The sequence below is a fragment of the Mizuhopecten yessoensis genome, unplaced genomic scaffold, assembly GCF_002113885.1.
Source record: "Mizuhopecten yessoensis strain PY_sf001 unplaced genomic scaffold, ASM211388v2 scaffold10275, whole genome shotgun sequence".
NCBI lineage: Eukaryota > Metazoa > Mollusca > Bivalvia > Pectinida > Pectinidae > Mizuhopecten > Mizuhopecten yessoensis.
The window spans coordinates 1146584-1171329 of record NW_018408465.1 but is presented as its reverse complement, the minus strand read 5'-3'; the positions used below and the strand labels follow the sequence as shown (position 1 = coordinate 1171329).

Below are 24746 nucleotides of genomic sequence, written 5' to 3'. Positions count from 1 at the left end.
GGACCTTTTTGTTATTCAGAACAAGTCATTTAAAGATTTAAACATTTGATCCCTGTGACCTTCAATATGAGCGAAGGTCATTTGTTTGAACAAACTTGGTAGCCCTTTATCCTAGCATGCTATTGGCCAAATATCAACATCCTAGGCCTTTTGGGTATTGAGAAGAAGTTGTATAAAGGTTTTAAACATATTTGACCCCTGTGACCTTGAAAATTGGTGACATTCGTACATTTGAACAAACTTGGTAGCCGTTCATCCAGCATGCTACTGACAAAATACCATCATCCTAGGACTTTTAGTTATTGAAAAGAAGTTGTTTAAAAGGTTTTAAACATATTTGACCCCTGTGACCTAGCGAATGGGCGAAGGTCATCTGTTTGAACAAATTTGGTGGCCCTTTTATCCCAGCATGCTACTGGCCAAATATCACAATCCTATGCCTTTATGTTATTGAGAAGTTTATTAAAGGTTTAAAACATATCTGACCACTGTGACCTTGAATATAGGTCATTCGTTTGAACAAACTTGGTAACCCTTCATCTGAGCATGAAACTGGCCAAATATTGGTATCCAAGGCTTCTTGGGTATTCAAGAGAATTTGTTTAAATGTTTTAAACATATTTGACCCCTGTGACCTTAAAAATGGGTGAATATCATTCTTTTGAACAAACTTGGTAACCCTTCATCCCAGCATGCTTCTGGCCAAATATCATCATCCTAGGACTTTTAGTTATTGAGGAGAAGTTGTTTAAAGGTTTCAAACATATTTGATCCCTGTGACCTTGAGTATGTCAAGGTCATTTGTTTGAACAAAATTTGTAGCCCTACGCCAACGTGCTACTGGCCAAATAACAGTATCCTAAGCCTCTCGTTATTCAGGAGAAGTGGTTTACAGGTTTTAAACATATTTGACCCCTGTGACCTTGAGTATGTCAAGGTCATTTGTTTGAACAAACTTGGAAGCCCTTCATCCGAGCATGTTACTGGCCAAATATCATCACGCTAGGCCTCTTGGTTATTCACAAATTGTTTAAATGTTAAATATATTTGACCCCTGTGACCTTGAATATAGGTCAAGGTCATTCATTTGAACAAACTTGGTAGCCCTTCATCCCAGCAAGCTTCTGGCCAAATATCATCACCCTTGGCCTTTTGGTTATTAAGAAGAAGTAAAATATCGATGACGGCTGATGGACGGACAAACGCAGCGCAACGGCATTAGCTCACCTGGTCTTCAGGCAGGTGAGCTAAAAAGTTTAAATATTTTGAAGATATTTAACCCTGTTGACCTTGGATACAATTTTTGTGTGAATGACCTTGACATATAAAAATATTTAACCCTGTTGACCTTGGATACAATTTTTGTGTGAATGACCTTGACATATATTTCACTGCCCTGCAGGTAGGGCGTAAGAATTGTACCTGCTGCCCCCAATTGCATGATCGTAAGAGGCGACTAAATTTGGGACCTTATCTCTTCTCTCCTTTCTAAATAACTTTCTTCTTCCTAATGTCTCCCTTGACAATGCCTCACTTTTGGCCATGCAAAGTAACTGGAATAACTATTTCTTACAAATATTTTATTTGCACAGAGCAAACCATATACATGTATATCACAACAAATGAATTTTAAAAAAATGAGAAACGTAAAGATTGGTTTTAATGAACATAACTGACGTTAAATTGTTTTAGATTTCCATCAAGGTAACCATCATTTAATCGCTTGACTTAATTGTTGGCACATTGCCTTTAAAAAGAATTCATTACCAGGTGTTGTTTTTGTACTCCCACTATCTTTAAACCCAACATATTTACAGCATTGTACCATTGTCACAAACTAGTTGATCATTATACAGGATTTTAAAGGCATTTTTATATATTTAGCAAATTACCAAATACATACTCTGTATACCACAATTAATTAACAGTTCTTTTACATTTAAACAAGCGATAAAAAAAAAAAAAAAAGTTTGACTATTTGTTGGTCATATTGACATATCCAGTATTGATGGGCCATTGAGCATGTAATAATAGTTGACTTTGACCCATCACCAAAAAGAGCTTATCAGTGTAAAACTTTATTACAAGATTATGGTGTAGACATAAACTAAATCTGTTGAGGGGTTCACCAGATATTTTGTACACAAGTGTTACGCATTAAAACTAATCAAGTGTGACATTTTACCATTTAACCTTGACAAATTACACCATGACCTTAAATCAAACCTGTGCAGGACAGGGAAAAGGAAGGCCTGCTGTAGCTGTATCCCACTCACTGCCTGATCGTAAGAGGTGACTAATGGGAGGGGCCCCTGCAGAATCGGGGTTGGTGTGTTCCTGGTCTTTTTTTTAGGGGATATAGTTATAGTTTGTATAGTCAGATTTACAACTTAAAATGCGAAAAAAATCATCTGCTTTGATCACCCCTTAACTTTTTGGGGATATCTATATAAAACCTTTATTTTACAAGAATTTTGAAACATGTTATTTCACAAGAATTTTGAAACATGTTATTTCAACTTATATTCACTCTTGTTGGCCCAGCTGGAAGCACACAGAGGGTCTTAATGTTGAGGGTAACTGGAGAAAATCTACATGGTTGGGCATGAGGTTACTGGTTTAACAAGGCCAAACTGAGACAATTTAAGATATTGCTCGGGTTGATGTAAGTATGACTTTTAGTATTCAACAACCAATTCCATGATCTAACCCATCATTTAACAGTTATGTACAAATACATACATATGCATATATTATAAATGTTGAATAACAGAGGACGTTGGTTATTGTATCCAAATTCTAAAATCGTTGAAGTGCTTGATTTCTTGAAAATGAGACAAAATCCCAAGAATCTCTTTTGGTATAAGAATCTACAAAGAAGTGAGATATAATCGATAACAAACAATTCTGCTTTTATGAAACTAAAATTTGCTTTGTAGTACCTTGAACCTTGTATATACCATTTTTGATATTTGGTTCCGTTCAACCAAAAAAAATAAAGCAAGAGATTTAATGAATTGTTGTTAATGAATGCAGCAAATTTGCATCACATGTATAAGACATCTATTACTTTATAGCTAGTTATTTTCATGGCTCTTAATTTTCATGCTTTTACTAAACATGAGGAAAATGAATTTACCTGGATTTCAAATTTCACAACCTTGATATATCATGAAAGCATCATAATTGTATGTGCACAAGCTGACTTTCTTGTAACTCGCTTAAATCGTACGTATCCAGGGTAAAAACATACAGTTTTCATCTTTTTAGTCTCTCAAAAATTTGTCTATTTTAAAAGTCATCAACAAGATTTTTTGATTTATCACTGGAACAATACATTTGCCAAAAGCAAAGAATTTTGAGTTTGAGCAGGAGAATGGTTTATTCCAATACATGCCCCGTTAACAGTTGATGGGCTTCCATGTATCACAGGTATCCACTCCTGAACCATTGTCAGTGTTTTAGAACAGGTGTTATAAAACAGTCTACTTAAACAATCATTTGCCAAATTACTGGTTGGTCCAGATAACAAGCTTGCTAATGATCAAACCAATATATTAGTGAAAGCAGGCAACATTGCAGTTATAGTGCAGGTAATATTTAAGCATGAAATATAATTACCTGGATAACAATATTTGCAGACTTCTGTGCCCCGTGAATTTGCGAGAAGCCGTGAAAAAATAACTTGCTGTATAGTAGTTCGCATAAGAAAAGCAAATGGTCTGGATTGTCCGGGTTCAACAAACTTATTTCTTTTTTATTTTATATAGAAAGTGATAAAACATATAACACTTAAAAAAGAAAAGACAAAATATTATGACGATATTATTCTTTTACATGTCAAAAATATTGATAAACATAATTTAACAATATTCACACAGACTCCTTGTAAAAAACAAAAAAATAACATGACGAGGACACACAAAACAGTAGATGGATACACTTGTACTGAATATTCTTGTACAAAATTGATGATGGCAGAAACTGCGTCACTCTGATAGTAGGCAGAATTAAAGAACCTTTGGCGGGAAAAACAGATACATTCAAAAGCATATTATAAACCAACAATGTTTGAAGCCAAAATATAACTTTGAAAAATAAAATCAAAATGTAATTTATCTGGATTATAATTTATATATATACAATTCTATAAACATGCTATATGTTTCTTGAATTCATATTGAATTATCTAAACCTATTTGTATAAAAAAAAACTTCATACATTATGGAATCAACACAATGAAATATATTTAAAGGAAAGTAAAACAATTTTACATTTTGACTCTGAATGGCTTAAAACTTGTATAGCTTAGGCACAATATCGTGTATCATATATCACAAAGGCAGCTCATAAAACAATTATCACTAGCTTATATAAATATATCAATTTTGCAAATGTTTTTGAAAAGTTGATCACATTTTCCAAATGTTTGTAATGAGGATATATTCAATTGAAAAACAATTGAATTTTCTATACTTTTTGAAGTATTAAGATGAAAAATTACATTACATGAAGAAAGGTTCGGAACCCAAGCAGCATTATTTTTGCTACCACATTATAATGATGTCAAGTTTGATAGCAAGGCAAGGAGCAATTTTAGATGAGGTATTCAATGTTATCTATTGTGAACTTATCAAAAATTTTGTTAAATGAACTTAAACAAGCCATTATCTTACAATAACTTCACATACTTGCCAGCTCTCCCTAATTTCGAGTAAGACTCCCGGTTCCGGGCCCTAAAACTTCAGCAGTTTCAACCAGTGAATTTGCTAAACTATTTCATTTCATCTGAAAGAACAACTCAAAAGATGCCATATACAAGTGTTAACTTTCCTCCTAGGATGTACACACACACATTTTATCTCTGTTTTTAATTTAGAGCATGTGTTATTACCCAAATGGAAATTTTAGAAAGTTGGCAAGTAAGATTTATTATCACATGAGGAAAACATAAAATGTTCAAACTTGCTTAGTTTTAATGACTAAATTTTCATTTTAACAATAAACTATGGCAGCACTGAATGCAGTGGTTATGAAAAACATTGGTAGGTCAGTATGAAATTTGAAAGATAGCAATCATTTGATGCAATAATAACCAAATGTTAAGGACTAAATTTTCATTTGCAAGATTCTACACAATGTGGCAGAAACTGAAAAACTCCAAATTTTTTAGGAGCACGTAGAGGGGATATAAAGTCCTCTCTTATACAAGTGCAATCATATGGAATGGTATCCTACCAGTTGAGTTGAGTAATTCCAATCTTCGAGTCTGTTGCCAACATGACACAGCGCCACCTGCTTGTCTAAAAAAACAGGCAACAAAGTGAGAAACCTGCTTGTCTAAAAAACAGGCAACAAAGTGAGAATCTCCTCCCTAAATGTGCGTAAAGAGACTGTGCCCAACCAACAGCTGCTTGCTTGCAAACTCATACCTTTCAACCTAGTGCAATACTTTTTTAACTAATATTTCTTGTATACAGATTTTAATTACAGTACACATGACACCTGAGTGCTGATGAGTGTTATTTACATGTAACCGTTACAAAATTAATGCTACAAGCAACACACTATATTATGGCCACCATAAACAGACATTTAAACACACAACATATTGAAAGACACTGCATTATGGAATATATATAATCAATGAAGTGAAAAATAGAAACTTTGAAGGGCAAGACAAGATATGATAGTACCGTAACTAGAAGATTCTAGAAATCTGATGTGAAACGAACTTATCAGACCTTTCAGTTTCAAATTCACAAAACTGCTTTTTCACATTTTATTCATACATGTGTTTTTAACCAATGAAATATTCAGGAAAATCAAACATTAATCACAACCTTCCTCCATGTAAGCATACAATGTATCAAAAAGCTCATTTTATAGATGTGGTTTCAAATAAAAAATTCACTTCAAAATTACAACTGTAACATTGTAGCAAGTTATATAATATGTTTAGATGTATACACATTGTATAATTTGAGTACCACAACAGCACTTGGAGTAGTCTCCCTTAAGAGTAATCTCCCTTTGTGTAAAGAAGATGAAACAAAATTATTTGTTCTGGCTTTCAGTTACTGTGTACCCTGAAAAGTTTCACCAAGTCAAATTTTTGCCCATTAACTGGTAAAATTAATATTGCCCCAGTGTTAATTTTAACATTCACATGTACAATGTGATTTATGTCCAAAGTTTAACCCCTACATATTTTTTTTGTAGTTCTATCCCTGACTACGGTATTTTCAGAATACTCCTGTAGAAAAGGTCTCGGGTCAAATGCATGTACATATACTTCATAAAAGTGACAATGGTAATATATAATTTGAATTTAGACTTATGGTTCCTTTTTTGAGTAGGATTGTATTAGTACCATGTTGCCAGCATACAAATACAAATATGAACTTGAGCAAGGCTACTTTTTGTAACTATTGGACAGTTCAAATGCATGCAAAATGCTGGTAATTTTTTTTTTTTAATTTCACAAAGAGAAGTCAAATTTTCTGAGGATTTATAACAATCAGAATTATTTTTTATCAAAATTTGGACTTATTGTTGTCATGTAATATTTTCCAAAATAATTAATTGTAAAAAGTTCAAAATTATAAATTATTCATCTTAATTCCAAGGCACATGTGAGATATGATCACTGCTATTGATTAGTTTTGATACATTTTAGATATTGCTTTACGTAGGTAATATGCCAACATATAATTCTCCAAGCTGTCAAGCCATACAAAATCATAACCTGAAAATTAAAAAAAAAATATGTGAGTCTGCACATAAACCTTTAACAAGAACCAAACAAATTCAACGTAAACTGATGATCAGTCACACAAAAATTGATGACAAACTACTACACTAAACGGAAAAAAATGCAGAGTCTTAATATTCAAAGCATTTTGTTACATTACAGCTGTAGCTTTATGAAAACCAGTATTCAATGAGAGAAAACTTTTCAAACAAGTTACGATTGATCATCACATTTTATGTTTTACCACTCAACAAGATCATCAGAAAGAAACGAAATCATGTTCACAGCTTTTTAACATTAGTTCAGGTGTGCAGTGACATTTGAGCAACACAACATTTTACATGTGACCAGTACACCAGGTAGCTTCATAGACAGTAGAGAAACATAGTCTGTTTTTTCAGTTCAGTATTTGTCTGGTACTGTTTACCGGTATAATGGTTTATTTACAATTACCAAACAGGCAAATTGCTATAACCTTGCATGACAGAGGTCGTTCTTTTTTTCCCCCAATGCCTAGGAGTTGAACACAGGACCTCTGGTTTACAAGTCTTACGCTCTTCTAATTGGGCTAAAGAGAAATTCTCCCTAGCCGAGTCGGTAGGTAGCGGCTAGTATTTTACCAGGGTGACATGTACAGTAGTCGTATGAACATGATGTGAACATTCAAATAATCCTGGGTATTTTCTACAAATTAACTACACTACAACATTTCCTGATAAACGAATCATAAGTTGTTATATTATATAAATATACAAAACTGTAAAGACATGCAGGAAATATATCAAACTAGGTGCATGTAAATGTAAAATGTTGGTTTTTTTTAAGATTATATTTTTAAGTGTTGTGAAAGGTTAAGCCCTAACCACTCTTCAAACAAACAAAATAAACAAACAAAAATGAAATTTCAAACTAAACATTCTAGTTGAATATCAAGAATTTATTGGAAAGTGAATTGGACATGCCCAAGGTGGGATACTTACAGCTACATCTAGTATATAGAAAGTTTATACAAAATGTTATATAAAATACTATGGAATGTTTATAGCATTAATAAACAACTATCAAATATGATTTAAATGTGAAATATCATCATAACAAAGCAGCCAAGACTGCTTCAGTAAAGAAAAAATTTGATAATTTAAAAATTCCTGATTTAACTGGAAACTGTGATTAAAATTTGATTTTGCAAAAATTTGAAATCAAGTCTTCTGAATTCAAGTTTGATAAAGTTTCAATGTATAGAGAGCATTTATACAACAAAGACATGCATAGATTTACATAATTATACACCATTCTGTTGATTCAAATTATCACAATATACATATAATATTAAGCATCAAAAATACATTGCAACTCCCTAGCTGGCTATGACTTAACTTACATTTTGTCATCTGCCTGTATCTATAATCATATAAAGAAAACAGTCAACTTCCTGTATCAATTTCAACAGTCTGTCAACTTCCTATTTCTATAACAATAGTCTGTCAACTTCCTGTTTCTATAAAAACAGTCTTGTCAACTTCCTATTTCTATAACAATAGTCTGTCAACTTCCTGTTTCTATAACAACAGTCTGTCAACTTCCTGTTTCTATAAAAACAGTCTGTCAACTTCCTGTTTCTATAACAACAGTCTGTCAACTTCCTATTTCTATAACAACAGTCTGTCAACTTCCTATTTCTATAAAAACAGTCTGTCAACTTCCTGTTTCTATAACAACAGTCTGTCAACTTCCTGTTTCTATAACAACAGTCTGTCAACTTCCTGTTTCTATAACAACAGTCTGTCAACTTCCTGTTTCTATAACAACAGTCTGTCAACTTCCTGTTTCTATAACAACAGTCTGTCAACTTCCTGTTTCTATAACAACAGTCTGTCAACTTCCTGTTTCTATAACAACAGTCTGTCAACTTCCTGTTTCTATAACAACAGTCTGTCAACTTCCTGTTTCTATAACAACAGTCTGTCAACTTCCTGTTTCTATAACAACAGTCTGTCAACTTCCTGTTTCTATAACAACAGTCTGTCAACTTCCTGTTTCTATAACAACAGTCTGTCAACTTCCTGTTTCTATAACAACAGTCTGTCAACTTCCTGTTTCTATAACAACAGTCTGTCAACTTCCTGTTTCTATAACAACAGTCTGTCAACTTCCTGTTTCTATAACAACAGTCTGTCAACTTCCTGTTTCTATAACAACAGTCTGTCAACTTCCTGTTTCTATAACAACAGTCTGTCAACTTCCTGTTTCTATAACAACAGTCTGTCAACTTCCTGTTTCTATAACAACAGTCTGTCAACTTCCTGTTTCTATAACAACAGTCTGTCAAGTTCCTGCTTCTATAACAACAATCTGTCAACTTCCTTGTTTCTAGAACAACAGTCTGTCAACTTCCTGTATCTATAGCAACATTCCTTCAACTTCCTGTCTATATAACAATATTTGGTCAACTTCCTGTTCATTAAAAAAGAGTCGGTCAACTTATTGTATCTATAGCAACATTCGGTTAATTTCCTGCATATATAGCAACAGTGATATTCTGCCAAATCACCCAGAATAATCTTCCTAAGGTGGAATTTGTATTTAAATGCAATAACACCACAAAATGGGTTACAAATGCATGCTGAATGGAATTAAACAAAAGCAAGAAAACATTTCAATCAATAACAATAGATTCCCCAATCATACTAAGTAAAACCAAAACATCGCACATTGATAATGCATGCATCATTTGACATTACACAGCTTCACTTGGACATCCTCCCATTACACCTTGGACCTACACCTGGACATCCTCCCACTACACCTTGGACCTACACCTGGACATCCACCCCTTATACCTGGTACCTACAACACCTGGACATCCACCCCTACACCTGGTACCTACAACACCTGGACATCCACCCCTTATACACACCCACCCCTTATACACACCCACCCCTTATACACACCCACCCCTTATACACACCCACCCCTTATACACACCCACCCCTTATACACACCCACCCCTTATACACACCCACCCCTTATACACACCCACCCCTTATACACACCCACCCCTTATACACACCCACCCCTTATACACACCCACCCCTTATACACACCCACCCCTTATACACACCCACCCCTTATACACACCCACCCCTTATACACACCCACCCCTTATACACACCCACCCCTTATACACACCCACCCCTTATACACACCCACCCCTTATACACACCCACCCCTTATACACACCCACCCCTTATACCTGGGACCTTCACCTGGACATCCACCCTTTACACCTGTTTTCTACACCTGGACTTTCACCAGTTACACCTGGTACCTACAACCAGACATCCACCAGTTACACTTGGTACCTACACCTGGACATCCACCAGTTACACCTGGACATCCACCAGTTACACCTGGTACCAATCTACAACCAGACATCTACCACTTACACCTACTACCTACACCTGGACATCCACCAGTTATACCTGGTACCTAAACCTGGACATCCACCAGTTACACCTGGTACCTAAACCTGGACTTTCACCAGTTACACCTGGTACCTACAACTGGCCATCCACCAGTTACACCTGGTACCTATGCCTGGATATCCACCTGTTACACCTGGTACCTACACCTGGACTTTCACCAGTTACACCTGGTACCTACACCTGGACTTTCACCAGTTACATGTACACCTGGTCCCTACACCTTGCCATTGTCCAGTTGACCTCAGGTACCTACACATGGACACCCATCAGTCACACCTGGTACCTAAACCTGGGCAACCACCAGTTACACCTGGTACCTACACCTGGATATCCACCAGTTACACCTGGTACACCTACAACCACACATCCACCAGTTACAACTAGTAGTTACATTTACACCTGGTCATCCACCAGTAACACCTGGAAGTTACACCTGGACATCCACCTATCAGACACACCTACGCACACCTATCAGACACACCTACGCACACCTATCAGACACACCTACGCACACCTATCAGACACACCTGTGCACACCTATAAAACACACCAAGGCACTACTATTGGATACACATGGGCATGCTTACAAACAACATCTGGGAACACCAGTATCACTTCACCAAGCTTTATAGAAATTATATACCAAATCTCATTTAGTTATGATATCAGAGACAACATTGTTGTAATATTTCATAATTATTGAAATTGTGCTTTGCTCTAGAGATTCAAAAAAGTGTAGACCAAGGGAAAAACCATACATACACATACAATTGATGAAAGTTTGGAAAGGAAATAATTAAGACTTTGATCTCGCTTCATTCATAAATCTTGATACAACGGTCATTATGAGCTGAACTAAGTTACACATAATTAACATTATATAGGTATGTTTTGGTATTGAAATGACCAGTGCACTTTCTTCACAGACAAATCTAGACACATGTCAGAACCCCACAATAAACACTATCATACATTTTGCATTCTTTCTTTTTGATGACAGAATACCACAAATGATATTAAAGACAAGATATTAGAAGCATTTGGATCAATAAGTCCAAAGAGCTATAAATAAACAGTTTTATACAACAGGTTAAGTTTTCAAATTCGGGGAAAAGGCCCTTTGCTTTTTTGAGAAAGGTCAATTTCAAATATATATCATGTTTATAGGATACTCCAGTTCAATAGTTTACTTCAAATAACTGTTTCTCTTGAACTTAGTTAAAGAAAAAAAGTTTCTTTTTTCTATGTTCCCTGTCATTGAGGAAAATAATAAGCAATTGGGAACATTTCCAGGGATAATCCTAGAGGGGACCATGGGGCCATTGACCATTCGAAACTGAAATTGACCCCTCCATGTTCCAAGTTTCTTTTAACTTAACATAGAATGGCCCCTCTTGATTTTTATATCAACTAAAAATTGCCCAAATGGCCCACTGCTCTAGAATTTCTAGGGTTTTCCCTGTATTTCCCATCAGAGATAGCTAGGTCCTTCTATCAGCCCCCGAGACACTATAGAAAAAAACCTGAAAGATCAAACTTTGTTTTAGATTTGACCAATGGCTGTAAGTTGTTTCGTTTTGTTTCCTTGACCAAAACTGTGTCTAAATCGTACAGTTCTGATCAAAATGATGTTACTTCAAGCTTTGTATTCTTCACAGCCCTTTTTCCTCTTCCAAAAAAAAAAAAAGAAAATTCGTCAACTCTTTTACAGCTTGTCGTCATCGTGGAAATCATCAGCTGATAGATCATCCTTTTCAAACGGTCTCCTGATTCTCATTTTCTTAATTCTTTTATTGTAGGCGATGCAGGTGATGATAAAACCAAATAGACAGCCTCCCAGAAAACAGCCTACCCCGATACCAGCAGCTTTACCTGAAGATAGAATCATTGTTTAATATTCTTTCCGATATAAGAGAACACAGTACCGAAATTGTTCCCACAAAATACAATGTTAGTTCAAGATAGATAAAAAAAAATCTGTGAAGGTCTATTTTCAATTTTGGTTGGCCCTTAATGACTGAAATTGTCGACAGGTGCATAGGCCGTAACACTTTTCAAAAGGAAAACAAGACAAACACTTCTTCGGACAAGCAATAGATAAGGGTGGGTTCATTACGGCTTATTGCCAGATAAGTATATATGCAGGTACTAAATGAAAAAAATATGTTCCCAATAATTTCATGTTAACTAGTTTATTTAACATTCCCCAACCATTAGATTGAGCAAAGTACCTCTCAATAGCCTCATTTACCTGCCATATCAATCCGTTCAGTCTTCACCGTCGTACCAGTCAAGAAGAGGGTATGGACCATCCAGTTCCAGATCAGACCAATTTCATCATCAGTAGCTTCGATTGTGAGGTCATCCGCCGTCCAGACCACCACACCTGCAATACAAATTCATGAATGGTGACTTCTATTCCCAAAAGAAATCTTTGCCAGTTGTAAGGTCTGTTTACAATCCTTTGCTAGGATCCTTAAAACGACTGAGTGGCATATGTAGGAGAAAAAGGGCTAATTAGGCTTATATTGGTCAGGTCAAATTTATGTTAAAAACTTCATAGATAGCAAGATGATATCATACAAATCAACTACATGTATCATTTCACTACATCTACATCTTACTTTCAATTGTTGGAAGATTAAATTCTTTTGTAAAATTCAAAGGTAATCAAAGTCAATTAGTCAATCATTTGAACGAACTAGATAGCCCTCTTATCCTGTATGCTGCTGGCAATATATCATGACTTAATGCTGCCTGGTTGTAAAAATGAAATTATTTGAACAATTTAACACATTTCACCTTGAAATTGGGTCAAGGTTACTTATTCAAACAAACTGGATAAATCATTTTCCTTAAATAGCATGACCCTTGGGCTTTTGATTGTTTTGAAGAAGTTGTAAGTGGGTCAAAGTTTTTGATTCTAGTAGTCACTGTGGTCCGTCTAGAGTGATGTCTTACTTAGGTGGTAAACGTTAATGTCCTACCTCAGTGGTCAGTCTAGAGTGATGTCTTACTTAGGTGGTAAGCATTAATGTCCTACCTCAGTGGTCAGTCTAGGGTGATGTCTTACTTAGCTTGTCAACATAATATCCTACCTCAGTGGTCCGTCTAGAGTGATGTTTACTTAGGTGGTAAACATTAATGTCATAACTCAGCGGTCAGTCTAGAGTGATATCTTACTTAGCTTGTCAACATAATATCCTACCTTAGTGGCCAGTCTCGAGTGATGTCTTACTTAGGTGGTAAACATAAATGTCATAACTCAGCTGTCAGTCTAGAGTGATATCTTACTTAGCTTGTCAACATAATAACCTACCTTAGTGGTCAGTCTCGAGTGATGTCTTACTTAGGTGGTAAACATTAATGTAATAACTCAGCGGTCAGTCTAGAGTGATATCTTACTTAGCTTGTCAACATAATAACCTACCTTAGTGGTCAGTCTCGAGTGATGTCTTACTTAGGTGGTAAACATTGATGTCCTACCTCAGTGGTCAGTCTAGAGTGATGTCTTCCTTAGGTGGTAAACATTAATGTCCTCCCTCAGTGGTCCGTCTAGAGTGATGTCTATCTTTTAGGTGGTAAATATTAATGTCCTACCTCAGTGGTCCGTCTAGAGTGATGTTTACTTAGGTGGTAAACATTAATGTCATAACTCAGCGGTCAGTCTAGAGTGATATCTTACTTAGCTTGTCAACATAATAACCTACCTTAGTGGTCAGTCTCGAGTGATGTCTTACTTAGGTGGTAAACATAAATGTCATAACTCAGCGGTAAGTCTAGAGTGATATCTTACTTAGCTTGTCATCATAATATCCTACCTTAGTGGTCAGTCTCGAGAGAAGTCTTACTTAGGTGGTAAACATTAATGTAATAACTCAGCGGTCAGTCTAGAGTGATATCTTACTTAGCTTGTCAACATAATATCCTTCCTTAGTGGTCAGTCTCGAGTAATGTCTTACTTAGGTGGTAAACATTAATGTAATAACTCAGCGGTCAGTCTAGAGTGATATCTTACTTAGCTTGTCAACATAATATCCTACCTTAGTGGTCAGTCTCGAGTGATGTCTTACTTAGGTGGTAAACATTAATGTCCACCCTCAATGGTCAGTCTAGAGTGATGTCTTACTTAGGTGGTAAACATAAATGTCATAACTCAGCGGTCAGTCTAGAGTGATATCTTACTTAGCTTGTCAACATAATATCCTACCTTAGTGGTCAGTCTCGAGTAATGTCTTACTTAGGTGGTAAACATTAATGTCCTACCTCAGTGGTCAGTCTAGAGTGATGTCTTACTTAATTGGTAAACATTAATGTCATAACTCAGTGGTCAGTCCAGAATGATGTCTTACCTTAGTGACCACTCTACAGTGATGTCTTACTTAGGTGTTCAACAGGATAACCTAACTCAGTGATCAATCAAGAGCGATGTCTTAATATGGTGGTCAATATTGCGATCCTAACTAAGTGGTCAGTCAAGAGTGGTGTCTTAATATGGTGGTCAATATTGCAGTCCTAACTAAGTGGTCATCAAGAGTGGTGTCTTAATATGGTGGTCAATATTGCGGTCCTAACGAATTTAAGTGGACAGTCAAGAGTGGTGTCTTAATAAGGTGGCCAATATATTGCAGTCCTAACTAAGTGGTCATTCTACAGTGATGTCTTACTAAGGTTGTCAACAGGGTAGTCTACTCAGTGGTCAGTCTAGAGTGTTGTCTTTCTAATGTGGTAAACATTGATGTCTCAACTCAGTGGTCAGTCTAGAGTGATATCTTAATAAGTTGGTCAATATTGCAGTCCTAATTAAGTGGTCATTCTACAGTGATGTCTTACTTAGGTGGTCAACAGGATAGCCTAAATTAGTGGTCAGTCTAGAGTGATTACTTAATGATAAGGTGGTCAATATTGCAGTCCTAACTAAGTGGTCATTCTACAGTGATGTCTTACTTATTAATTAGGTGGTCAACATGATGTCCTACCTTAGTGGTTAGTCTACAGTGATGCCTTAATATGGTGGTCAAATTGGGGTCCTATCTCAGTGGTCATTCTGCAGTGATGTCTTACTTAGGTGGTCAACATGATGTCCTACCTCAGTGGTCATTCCACAGTGATGTCTTAATTAGGTGGTCATTGTAGATATCTGATATTATAAGATGTTGGTCAATACTGAATAAGTGTGTGGGTAATAAAGAGGTCATTAAGACCTATGCTGTCTTAATTTAGTGGTCAGTCCTTAGTGCCTTACCTTCTAGCCCAGTTTCCTTGACTGTCTGATACTTGTCCAATAGACTGTCAATTCCCTCAAACCAGACTGCATGTGTCTCGTTCACAGTCTCGTTCTGGAAAACGATTCAAATGTTCGATAATTCGGCTTGCAATGAACGCTACCATAAGTATCAAGGAGACAACCACATTTCATCAATATCCCAGTTAAATTAAATTTCAAGCACTTTTCAAAGAATTTTTTAACAAATTATTAATTCAAGCCTTTTTCAAGCACTGCCCTGACATTCAAGCACTTTTCAAGCATTGCCCTGACATTCAAGCACTTTTCAAGCACTGCCCTGATATTCAAGCACTATTCAAGCTTTTGATGATGATGAACCATGGCACTGGGTTCATCGTAACAACTTATTTTTAGCGTAGGAAAGTATGGGAGAAAAATAAGCAAGCAATCCTGCTTGATGTAGACAGCCAAATCTAAACCATCTGGATCAGATTTTCTTAAGTTTATCACTAAGAAAATCTTAGCGCTTCAAATTAAAAAAAAAAAAATTGTTTTAAGATTGTTCTGTCTACATCTTACAAAAGTGATAAGTTCTAATAATCATTACCTGGAAATTGGTTGTAAAATATGGAGCTTCCTGCAAACCGTCCCAGTTGTGTTTCTCAAACTGTTTAGGATAATTGGACATGATTTCACCGAGTGACTGGCGAGTACGTGAGCCCTTAAAGTCACACTCGTTTGTACCATTCTTCTTGGCTAGCATACATATTCTTGTTGAATGTTGTGTTGTCTGCAAGATAATCAGAATTCTGTTACTGCTCAAATGTAATGAATCTTCACTCTAGCTTCAGGAATATGTCTGTGGTATCAATATCAATTAAAATCAACATTTTTTTATTTATTTCATGCAAAACAAATGTTCTTAACAAACCCTTAACAGTTCATACAAAGTAAAATTTAAAAGATGACCACCAATGACGGAAGTTACGACTTAAGACACAAACTGACAGAATTACATATAGTGACTAGTTATAACAAGACCACAGGACAAATGGACAGAGAAAACCAGCAGGGAGCAGATGGACAGACTGTTTTAGTGAGACGTAAACAAGACTAGGGAGACAAAAGGACAGACAAAACCAGTGGGGGACAGATGGACAGACTGTTCTAGTGAGTAATAAACAAGACTAGGGGGACAAAAGGACAGACAAAACGAGTGTAGAAGACAGATGGACAGACCTAGCGACAAATTAAAAAAACAAAGGAGAACAAATGGACAGAAAAAACTAATTCAGGGGACAACTGGACAGACAGACCTTAAGTCAGCTGGTTAACAAGACTAAGACAAATGGACAGACAAAAGTAGCTCAGAGGACAACTGGACAGACAGACCTAGTGACAAGAAAATAAGACTAGAAAAACAAATGGACAGACAAAACTAATTCGGCGGACAGATGGACAGACACACCCAGTAACTAGTTAACAAGATTAGTGTGACAAACGGACAGAAACACCCAGTAACTAGTTAAGAAGATTAGGTTGACAAACGAATAGACACACCCAGTAACTAGTTAACAAGAATAGGGTGACAAATGGACAGACATACCCAGTAACTAGTTAACAAGATTAGGGAGACAAACGGACAGACACACCCCGTAACTAGTTAACAAGATTAGGTTGACACACGGATAGATACACCCAGTAACTAGTTAACAAGATTATTGTGACAAATGGTCAGACACACCCAGTAACTAGCTAACAAGATTAGGGTGACAAACGGACAGACACACCCCGTAACTAGTTAACAAGATTAGGTTGACAAATGGACAGACACACCCAGTAATTAGTTAACAAGATTAGGGTGACAAATGGACAGACACACCCAGTAACTAGTTAACAACATTATTGTGACAAATGGTCAGACACACCCAGTAACTAGTTAAAAAGATTAGGGTGACAAACGGACAGAAACACCCAGTAACTAGTTAAGAAGATTAGGTTGACAAACGAATAGACACACCCAGTAACTAGTTAACAAGATCAGGTGGACAAACGGACAGACACACCCAGTAACTAGCAGTAACTAGTTAACAAGATTAGGGTGACAATAATGAAATTTGGACAAAATCCTGTCATTCCTACCAGTAACTAGTTAACAAGATTAGGTGGTCAAACGGACAGACACACCCAGTAACTAGTCAACAAGATTATTGTGACAAATGGTCAGACACACCCAGTAACTAGCTAACAAGATTAGGGTGACAAACGGACAGTCACACCCAGTAACCAGTTAACAAGAATAGGGTGACAAATGGACAGACACACCCAGTAATTAGTTAACAAGATTAGGGTGACAAATGGTCAGACACACCCAGTAACTAGCTAACAAGATTAGGGTGACAAACGGACAGTCACACCCAGTAACCAGTTAACAAGAGTAGGGTGACAAATGGACAGACACACCCAGTAACTAGTTAACAACATTATTGTGACAAATGGTCAGACACACCCAGTAACTAGTTAACAACATTATTGTGACAAATGGTCAGACACACCCAGTAACTAGTTAAAAAGATTAGGGTGACAAACGGACAGAAACACCCAGTAACTAGTTAACAAGATTAGGTGGACAAACGGACAGACACACCAGTAAATAGTTAACAAGATTAGGGTGACAAACGGATAGATACACCCAGTAACTAGTTAACAAGATTAGGGAGACAAACGGACAGACACACCCAGAAACATAACACAAGATTATTGTGACAAATGGTCAGACACACCCAGTAACTAGTTAACAAGATTAGGGTGACAAACGGACAGAAACACCCAGTAACTTAGTTAAGAAGTTTAGGGTGACAAACGGACAGACACACCCAGTAACTAGTTAACAAGATTATTGTGACAAATGGTCAGACACACCCAGTAACTAGTTAACAAGATTAGGGTGACAAACGGACAGAAACACCCAGTAACTAGTTAACAAGATTAGGTTGACAAACGAATAGACACACCCAGTAACTAGTTAACAAGATTAGGGTGACAAATGGACAGACACACCCAGTAACTAGTTAACAAGATTAGGTTGACAAACGGATAGATACACCCAGTAACTAGTTAACAAGATTAGGGTGACAAACGGACAGTCACACCCAGTAACTAGTTAACAAGATTAGGGTGACAAATGGACAGACACACCCAGTAACTAGTTAACAAGATAATGGTGATAAACGGACAGACACACCCAGTAACTAGTTAACAAGATTAGGGTGACAATAATGAAATTTGGACAAAATCCTGTCATTCCTACAGAAGAAGGATTTTGAAAACAATTGATATTTTTACCCTATTGGGCCCTGCCCCCAGGGAGGTCAGACCCACCGTTTATACAAAATAAAGTCTCCTTCACCAAAGGATGCTTTAGACGGACAAAATCCTGTCATTCCTTCAGAAGAAGAATTTTCAAGAACTTGCTAAATTACCCCTATTAGGCCCCATCTCTCAAGACCCAGGAGGGGTCAGACCCACCATTTATACAAAATTCATTTCCCTTCCCAAAAGGATGCTACTGTTCAAATTTGGTCAAAACACCTTCCTCCCAACTGAAGAAAGGAATATCAAAGTTATTCCTCTATATCCCTTATTGGACCCTGCCCATCTGCCCTGCTCATTTTTTATACAAAATTCAGTCCCTTTTGCCCAAGGATGCTCCAGACCAAATTGGGATGATATCCCGTAATCCCTATGGTAGGTGAAGGATTTCAAAGGTTTACCTCTATTTTCACTATTGGGCCCCACCCATCTGCCCCCACCCTATATATACAAATTTAAGTTTAAACCCTTGACCAAAGGTAGCTCCAGACTAAATTAGGATAAATTCCCTTAATCCCTTCAGTATAAGAAGGATTTTGAAGGTTTTACCTTTATTTCCCCTATTGGGCCCTGCCCCTATGCCCCCAGGGGGGCCACACCCACCATTTACACAACATTGAGTCCCCTTGGCCTAAGGATGCTCCAGACCAAATTTAGTCAACATCTACTGGGCCATTCAGGACTAGTAGCGTTTTAAAGTTGACGGAAGGACGGACGACGGACGGACGGACGACAGACAGACGCTGCAGTATGGCATAAGCTCACCATGGTCCAGGTGAGCTAAAAACAGAAGGCACAACTGTCTGGAAAATAAAGCAATTTGCCAAACAATCCGGCTAAGGATTGTAAAATTCCATTAGCCTAATGTCTTTGGTTTGTAAATTAATTATACTTCAGGAATGGTAAACTTTTCAAAATATAATATGAAAAATAGTTGGGCCGGTAAAACAAAATCCAAAATCTGCATGGCGCTAGGGCTTGTATGCTAAATAGGTTATTGTACACACCTGACTTCATATTGCACATTTCTATATCATGGTATAAGATTGATCGAGCACTCACCACCATTGTATCACATTTGAAGTCATACCCGTGCCACGGAACACCCATCAACATTTTGCTTTTCGGAACACCAACAGACAGGTACTCGTCAATGCCTTCACAAAAAATTAAGTTGTCATCTCATTACCGTTAACTCATTCACCCCTGAAATTTCATAATGAACTATTTCAAACTTTGAATCAGAAGAGTCCAAATGTGTCTTCAGGGGTGAATGCGTTAAATTAAACTCTTGAAGCCTTCATCAATCTTTTCCTCAATCTTTTCTCATTTATATATAAATGTCTCAAAAATCAAACTGGTGTATTCCTTTCTTTTATATACATATATATGAATCTTACTTTTCAAAATTTTAAACTATAAAATAATCATTAAAATATTTCTAGCTCAACAAATGTTTTGCAATTTCAATTAATTTCCACTCAGATTTTAAAAAAAACATGTCAAAATCATAAAACATTGTTAAAGTTTCCTCGAGATACAAACATGAAAACATTTAGACTTTACCTACAACACTATATATATATAGGGGACTGTATCATTTAATGGGACAGGACAGGATGTCAGAATAGGCAGTGTTAACCCTTTCACCCATAGGTAACTTTAGTAGACTCTACCATACATGTATTTTGGCATGTCAATTTTGGTCTACAGTGGTGAAAGGGTTAAAGATAGAAGAACAAATGGTTATAAAAATTTTCCATAAACTGAACTTTGAAGATTTGAATTTCTCGTTGTGTCGAAATTATGGCACAGTCCAGATTTCAGTCCTGATTTAAAACACTACTGATATTCAATTTATGAATCAAGCTTTCATAAAATTGAATTTCCGCTGTTTGGAACTACAATCAAGGTCAAATCGTTATGTGAATATTGTTAATTGGAACTAATTAATTAAACTAAAACAAGTACATGTACCTGTTCGAGATCATTGAAATGTACGGGGTCATTTTAAAATCTAAACATGTTAAAATGACCCCGTACATTTCAATGCTTTTCTAATTACATTAAATCTAATATATTTATATTTCAGATTAAATGTCTTGCCTTGTGTTTCCTCACTTAACAATCACAGTATAAACCAGATATCAAAGGAGTTCAACATTCAAAAGTTGAAGTTTCAATATTTCCAATTTTTCCTAATGGTCTCCCACAGTTCAAAACATGGAAGTTTGACTGTAGTTTGTGAAACAGTAAATTCCTACCTAGCACCATTCGACCCTTTGGGATGGTAGCTTGTGCCCGACACTGTAGGTTGCAGGAAGTGATGAAGCTATCTGGGTTTGTAACAAAGTAGTCACAATATTTAATAATTTCTGACGTCAGGTGGCACTGTCCTTGGTAGCAGGGTGGCATCCACGGAACAATACAGAAGAGCTACAATCAAGGGAAATAATTGTTATTATAATGGTGCCCAAGGGGCCTGTATCGCTCATATACTACCATAAGCTATTGAAAATGTTGGCAAAATAACATTAATAAATAATTAGTAAGATAATAATGTCATACTGTGTAGTGTAATTTCATTGCGACATCATACTTCACAACAGAAATAATGTGTACTGCTTTGAAATCAACAAGCAAAAAGTGATATGTAGATTATCATGATAAACCATTATTGAGGAGCCTCTATATGAACCTTAAATAAAGATCGATGATTACGTCGGCTGCAACACAGACTTTGTCAGTGAAAGGCAGACAATCAACCCATCAACTAACCAACCAATCAATGATTACTTTATTAAGACATACAGTATGTGATTTACTCTTCAGCTGGAGTAACTCCAAAATTCTGCACTGGAATTGGAACAGGAGTCCAAATCCATATCATATTAGCCATCATTATTTATGAATATGCTAATGATTTGTTATAATGATATTTTAACTCATCTTATATTAGTCATTCTAACACCATTTGTTTGCAATGCATGTTTTGATTGGATACAGACCATGTTCTTATCTGCGATAGAATCATGATCAATGGTGTTAAGCTCCTCCCATCACACTTAAGCCACGCCCCCTTTCTAACCAAAACAATATGGCATCAAGCTCGCCTCTTAGCAAAATCCGGCTTGCAGGCAACAGAACAGAAAGGACAGATGAAATGAATTTGTTGAATAAATTAAAAAGTGAAAATTCCTTGTTCTTACCAAAAATCAAAGGAAACATTTCACATGTGTCATATGAATTAACACAAAACTCTCCACAAATCTAAACAAATAATCACCGATTTTGTCGGTATTCACAGATTGGCATGCAAGCATACAATCTACTTAAAATTATATCTTCACATCGCTCCCGTTTACCGATATGTCACGACAATTATCAGTAAACGGGAGTGATGTGAAGATATAATTTTAATAAATTGGCATACAAACTGACATGGAAATGTTAGAATTTGGTCAATATTAATACAAACGTGTCGTTTAAACTTTGGCAACAGGACGTTCACAAAATATTCCGCCTCGTCAACATACAGATCAAGCGCTCGCCAGTATGGACAGGGCCAAATGACAGACTTTTGAAAGCTTATTTCTGATTGGTCAGTCCGCTGTAGAATGATAGGTCGCCAGCACAGGTCACAGAGTACTTTACTATGTACTTGTAGCAAGGAAAATACAATGTTTCTAAACATGTTAGCATAGAATATTTATTAAGGTGTGTTAGAATGGGGACAGTACCTTGTTTTTCGTGTCTATACTGGCGACTATAACATAAAATTTGGTTTGAACTCGAGACCAAACATTCATATATCTACTACTATAAACCAATCACAGTAAAGGTAACTTACATTACATATACACCAATCAGAATGAGGGTAACATCTTTTACACCAATGAAAATGAAGGTAATTTAGGATAACGTAATATTTTTTGACATAACTAATCAGAATGCGGGTTACACAATTTTTCATAAGGATGATTAATGATTACGCAGTGATTAATTCCCCTTTTACTTTATTAAACTCATTCCTTATCCATATTCACAGCAAAGTGCCCCAACGTAATCAACCCACATACCTGGCTGACACCCCTGGCTCTATGCCCCTGGAGTTTAATCAGAATGCAGATTTATTTACCATGTATGACACGTACACAAAGTCATGAAATAAACAAAATATTATTATATCTTTTATTTTCATTAGTTTTCTAATTTATTTATTAATGTTCATTTTAGTTCAAAAATATCTTTAAGCTTAGGAATTGACAATACAACTCTGTTGTGAAGCCTATATATACAGAGTGTAGCAGGTTATATTATTTACGTGGGTTTAAATTTTCACAATCATGAAAATAATTTACACGCACTATAATTTCACGATCTAGACATTTGAAAGAGCTAAAATTTCACAGTGTTTTGGCAGAGACGGGGACACTTAGCATAAAAAGCGTCTTATAATGCATTTTGTTACACAATTCATCAAGAAAACTTCATTTGTGTGACAATTTACCTATTTTCAGAATATCATTTTTTTATACATACATGTATATGAATCGTTACAACCATGTATGTGCTTTTTCATAATGACATCAGGATTATGAAGTTTATCGTCGTCACAGGTCATTTTAACGCTTGTCACATTATTCTGTGGATCATATATGTTCACAAAGCATTAACATAATTACCTGCGAATTGCGAAGATATCATCCACACGGATATACATATACATCTTGCCATACTGTACTAGATAAGAGCTTACTTTTAAAACGGAATTTCACCATCATTTAATGTTTGAACTGTACAAACCTTTGGCCATCCTTCTGTCTTGATTTTGCGATAAACCTGGGCAACAGCATCAGTGACAATATCAACATGCTGGGCATCAACTTGGCACTGCCCCATCAGGCTGAGCAAGTTGACTGCAACTCCATCGGCATACATTGACGTGGCACGGTTCCCTATTTTTTCTACCCAGTCCGAGTAATTACTATTGTTGGTGTAGTTATCGTAGACCGGCATCTCCTCTGAAACATCACACACAGAGCTAAGCTAAATTATCTACAAGTCATTAACAGGCATCTCCTCTGAAACATCACACACAGGGTTTAACTAAATTATCTTCAAGTCATTAACAGGCATCTCCTCTGAAACATCACACACAGGGCATAACTAAATTATCTACAAGTCATTAACAGGCATCTCCTCTGAAATATCTCACACAGAGCTTAGCTAAATTATCTACAAGTCATCGACCGGCATCTCCTCTGAAATATCACACACAGAGCTAAGCTAAATTATCTACAAGTCATAGACCGGCATCTCCTCTGAAATATCTCATACAGGCCTATGGTTTAATTAAGTTTTCTACAAGTCATTAACAGGCATCTCCTCTGAAACACCACACACAGGCTTTAACTAAATTATCTACAAGTCATTAACAGGCTTCTCCTCTGAAACATCACACACAGGGCATAACTAAATTATCCAAAAATCATAGACCAGTATCACATGTATAAAACTGAAACTCGTATTTGATTGGCTATAAGATTTTACAAGAGCATACCCATAATGGTGTATCCTACGCCAAGTGAATGTGCGTGACACATGAGTTTGTCGTTGTCAGCTCCTTCGTTGAGAACCATGGTGATATGATCCCAGTGCCACTTGTCATAGGGGGACTTTCCTTCCGTCACCACATACGCCTGCAAAATATATTGTGTCGTACCATAACATATATATATATATATATATGTCTAAAATTCCAATTTGAAATGTTCATCCTTTAATTAAGTTTCTTTTTTTTCTTCCTTTTTTTCCAATGAAAACCAAACTTACAATTTCTAGATGCATGAAAAGTGATTTTTTATATTAATACTGAACATTTAATGTTTTATCTCTCCCCCCCCC

The 24746-nt window shown here is 36.3% G+C and overlaps 2 protein-coding genes across 2 annotated transcripts in view; one reads left to right on the top strand and one right to left on the bottom strand.

The window, feature by feature from the left end:
* The first annotated feature begins 9473 nt into the window (after positions 1-9473).
* LOC110459917 (DNA-directed RNA polymerase II subunit RPB1-like) lies at positions 9474-10890 on the top strand. Its single transcript, XM_021512425.1, has 2 exons — positions 9474-10439; positions 10549-10890. The coding sequence occupies exons 1-2, from the start codon at positions 9474-9476 to the stop codon at positions 10870-10872; spliced, it is 1290 nt and encodes a 429-aa protein (XP_021368100.1). The 3' UTR covers positions 10873-10890.
* A 983-nt stretch (positions 10891-11873) lies between these two features.
* LOC110459942 (di-N-acetylchitobiase-like) overlaps positions 11874-24746 on the bottom strand; it is a 15838-nt gene continuing 2965 nt past the window's right edge. The window contains exons 2-9 of the mRNA XM_021512470.1: positions 24403-24541; positions 23646-23863; positions 21104-21275; positions 19902-19996; positions 16075-16257; positions 15486-15579; positions 12492-12626; positions 11874-12112 (exon numbers count right to left, since the gene is read on the bottom strand). Coding sequence (XP_021368145.1) covers positions 11946-12112; positions 12492-12626; positions 15486-15579; positions 16075-16257; positions 19902-19996; positions 21104-21275; positions 23646-23863; positions 24403-24541 — 1203 coding nt within the window. The 3' untranslated portion in view covers positions 11874-11945. The remainder of the gene's footprint in view (positions 12113-12491; positions 12627-15485; positions 15580-16074; positions 16258-19901; positions 19997-21103; positions 21276-23645; positions 23864-24402; positions 24542-24746) is intronic.

Bases quoted from the DNA above. Each gene is read 5' to 3' on its own strand.
- LOC110459917 (XM_021512425.1), top strand. From the start codon at position 9,474: ATGCATGCATCATTTGACATTACACAGCTTCACTTGGACATCCTCCCA. The intron at 10,440-10,548 runs ATGTACACCTGG...ACCACCAGTTAC, and splicing joins CCTGGACTTTCACCAGTTAC to ACCTGGTACCTACACCTGGA.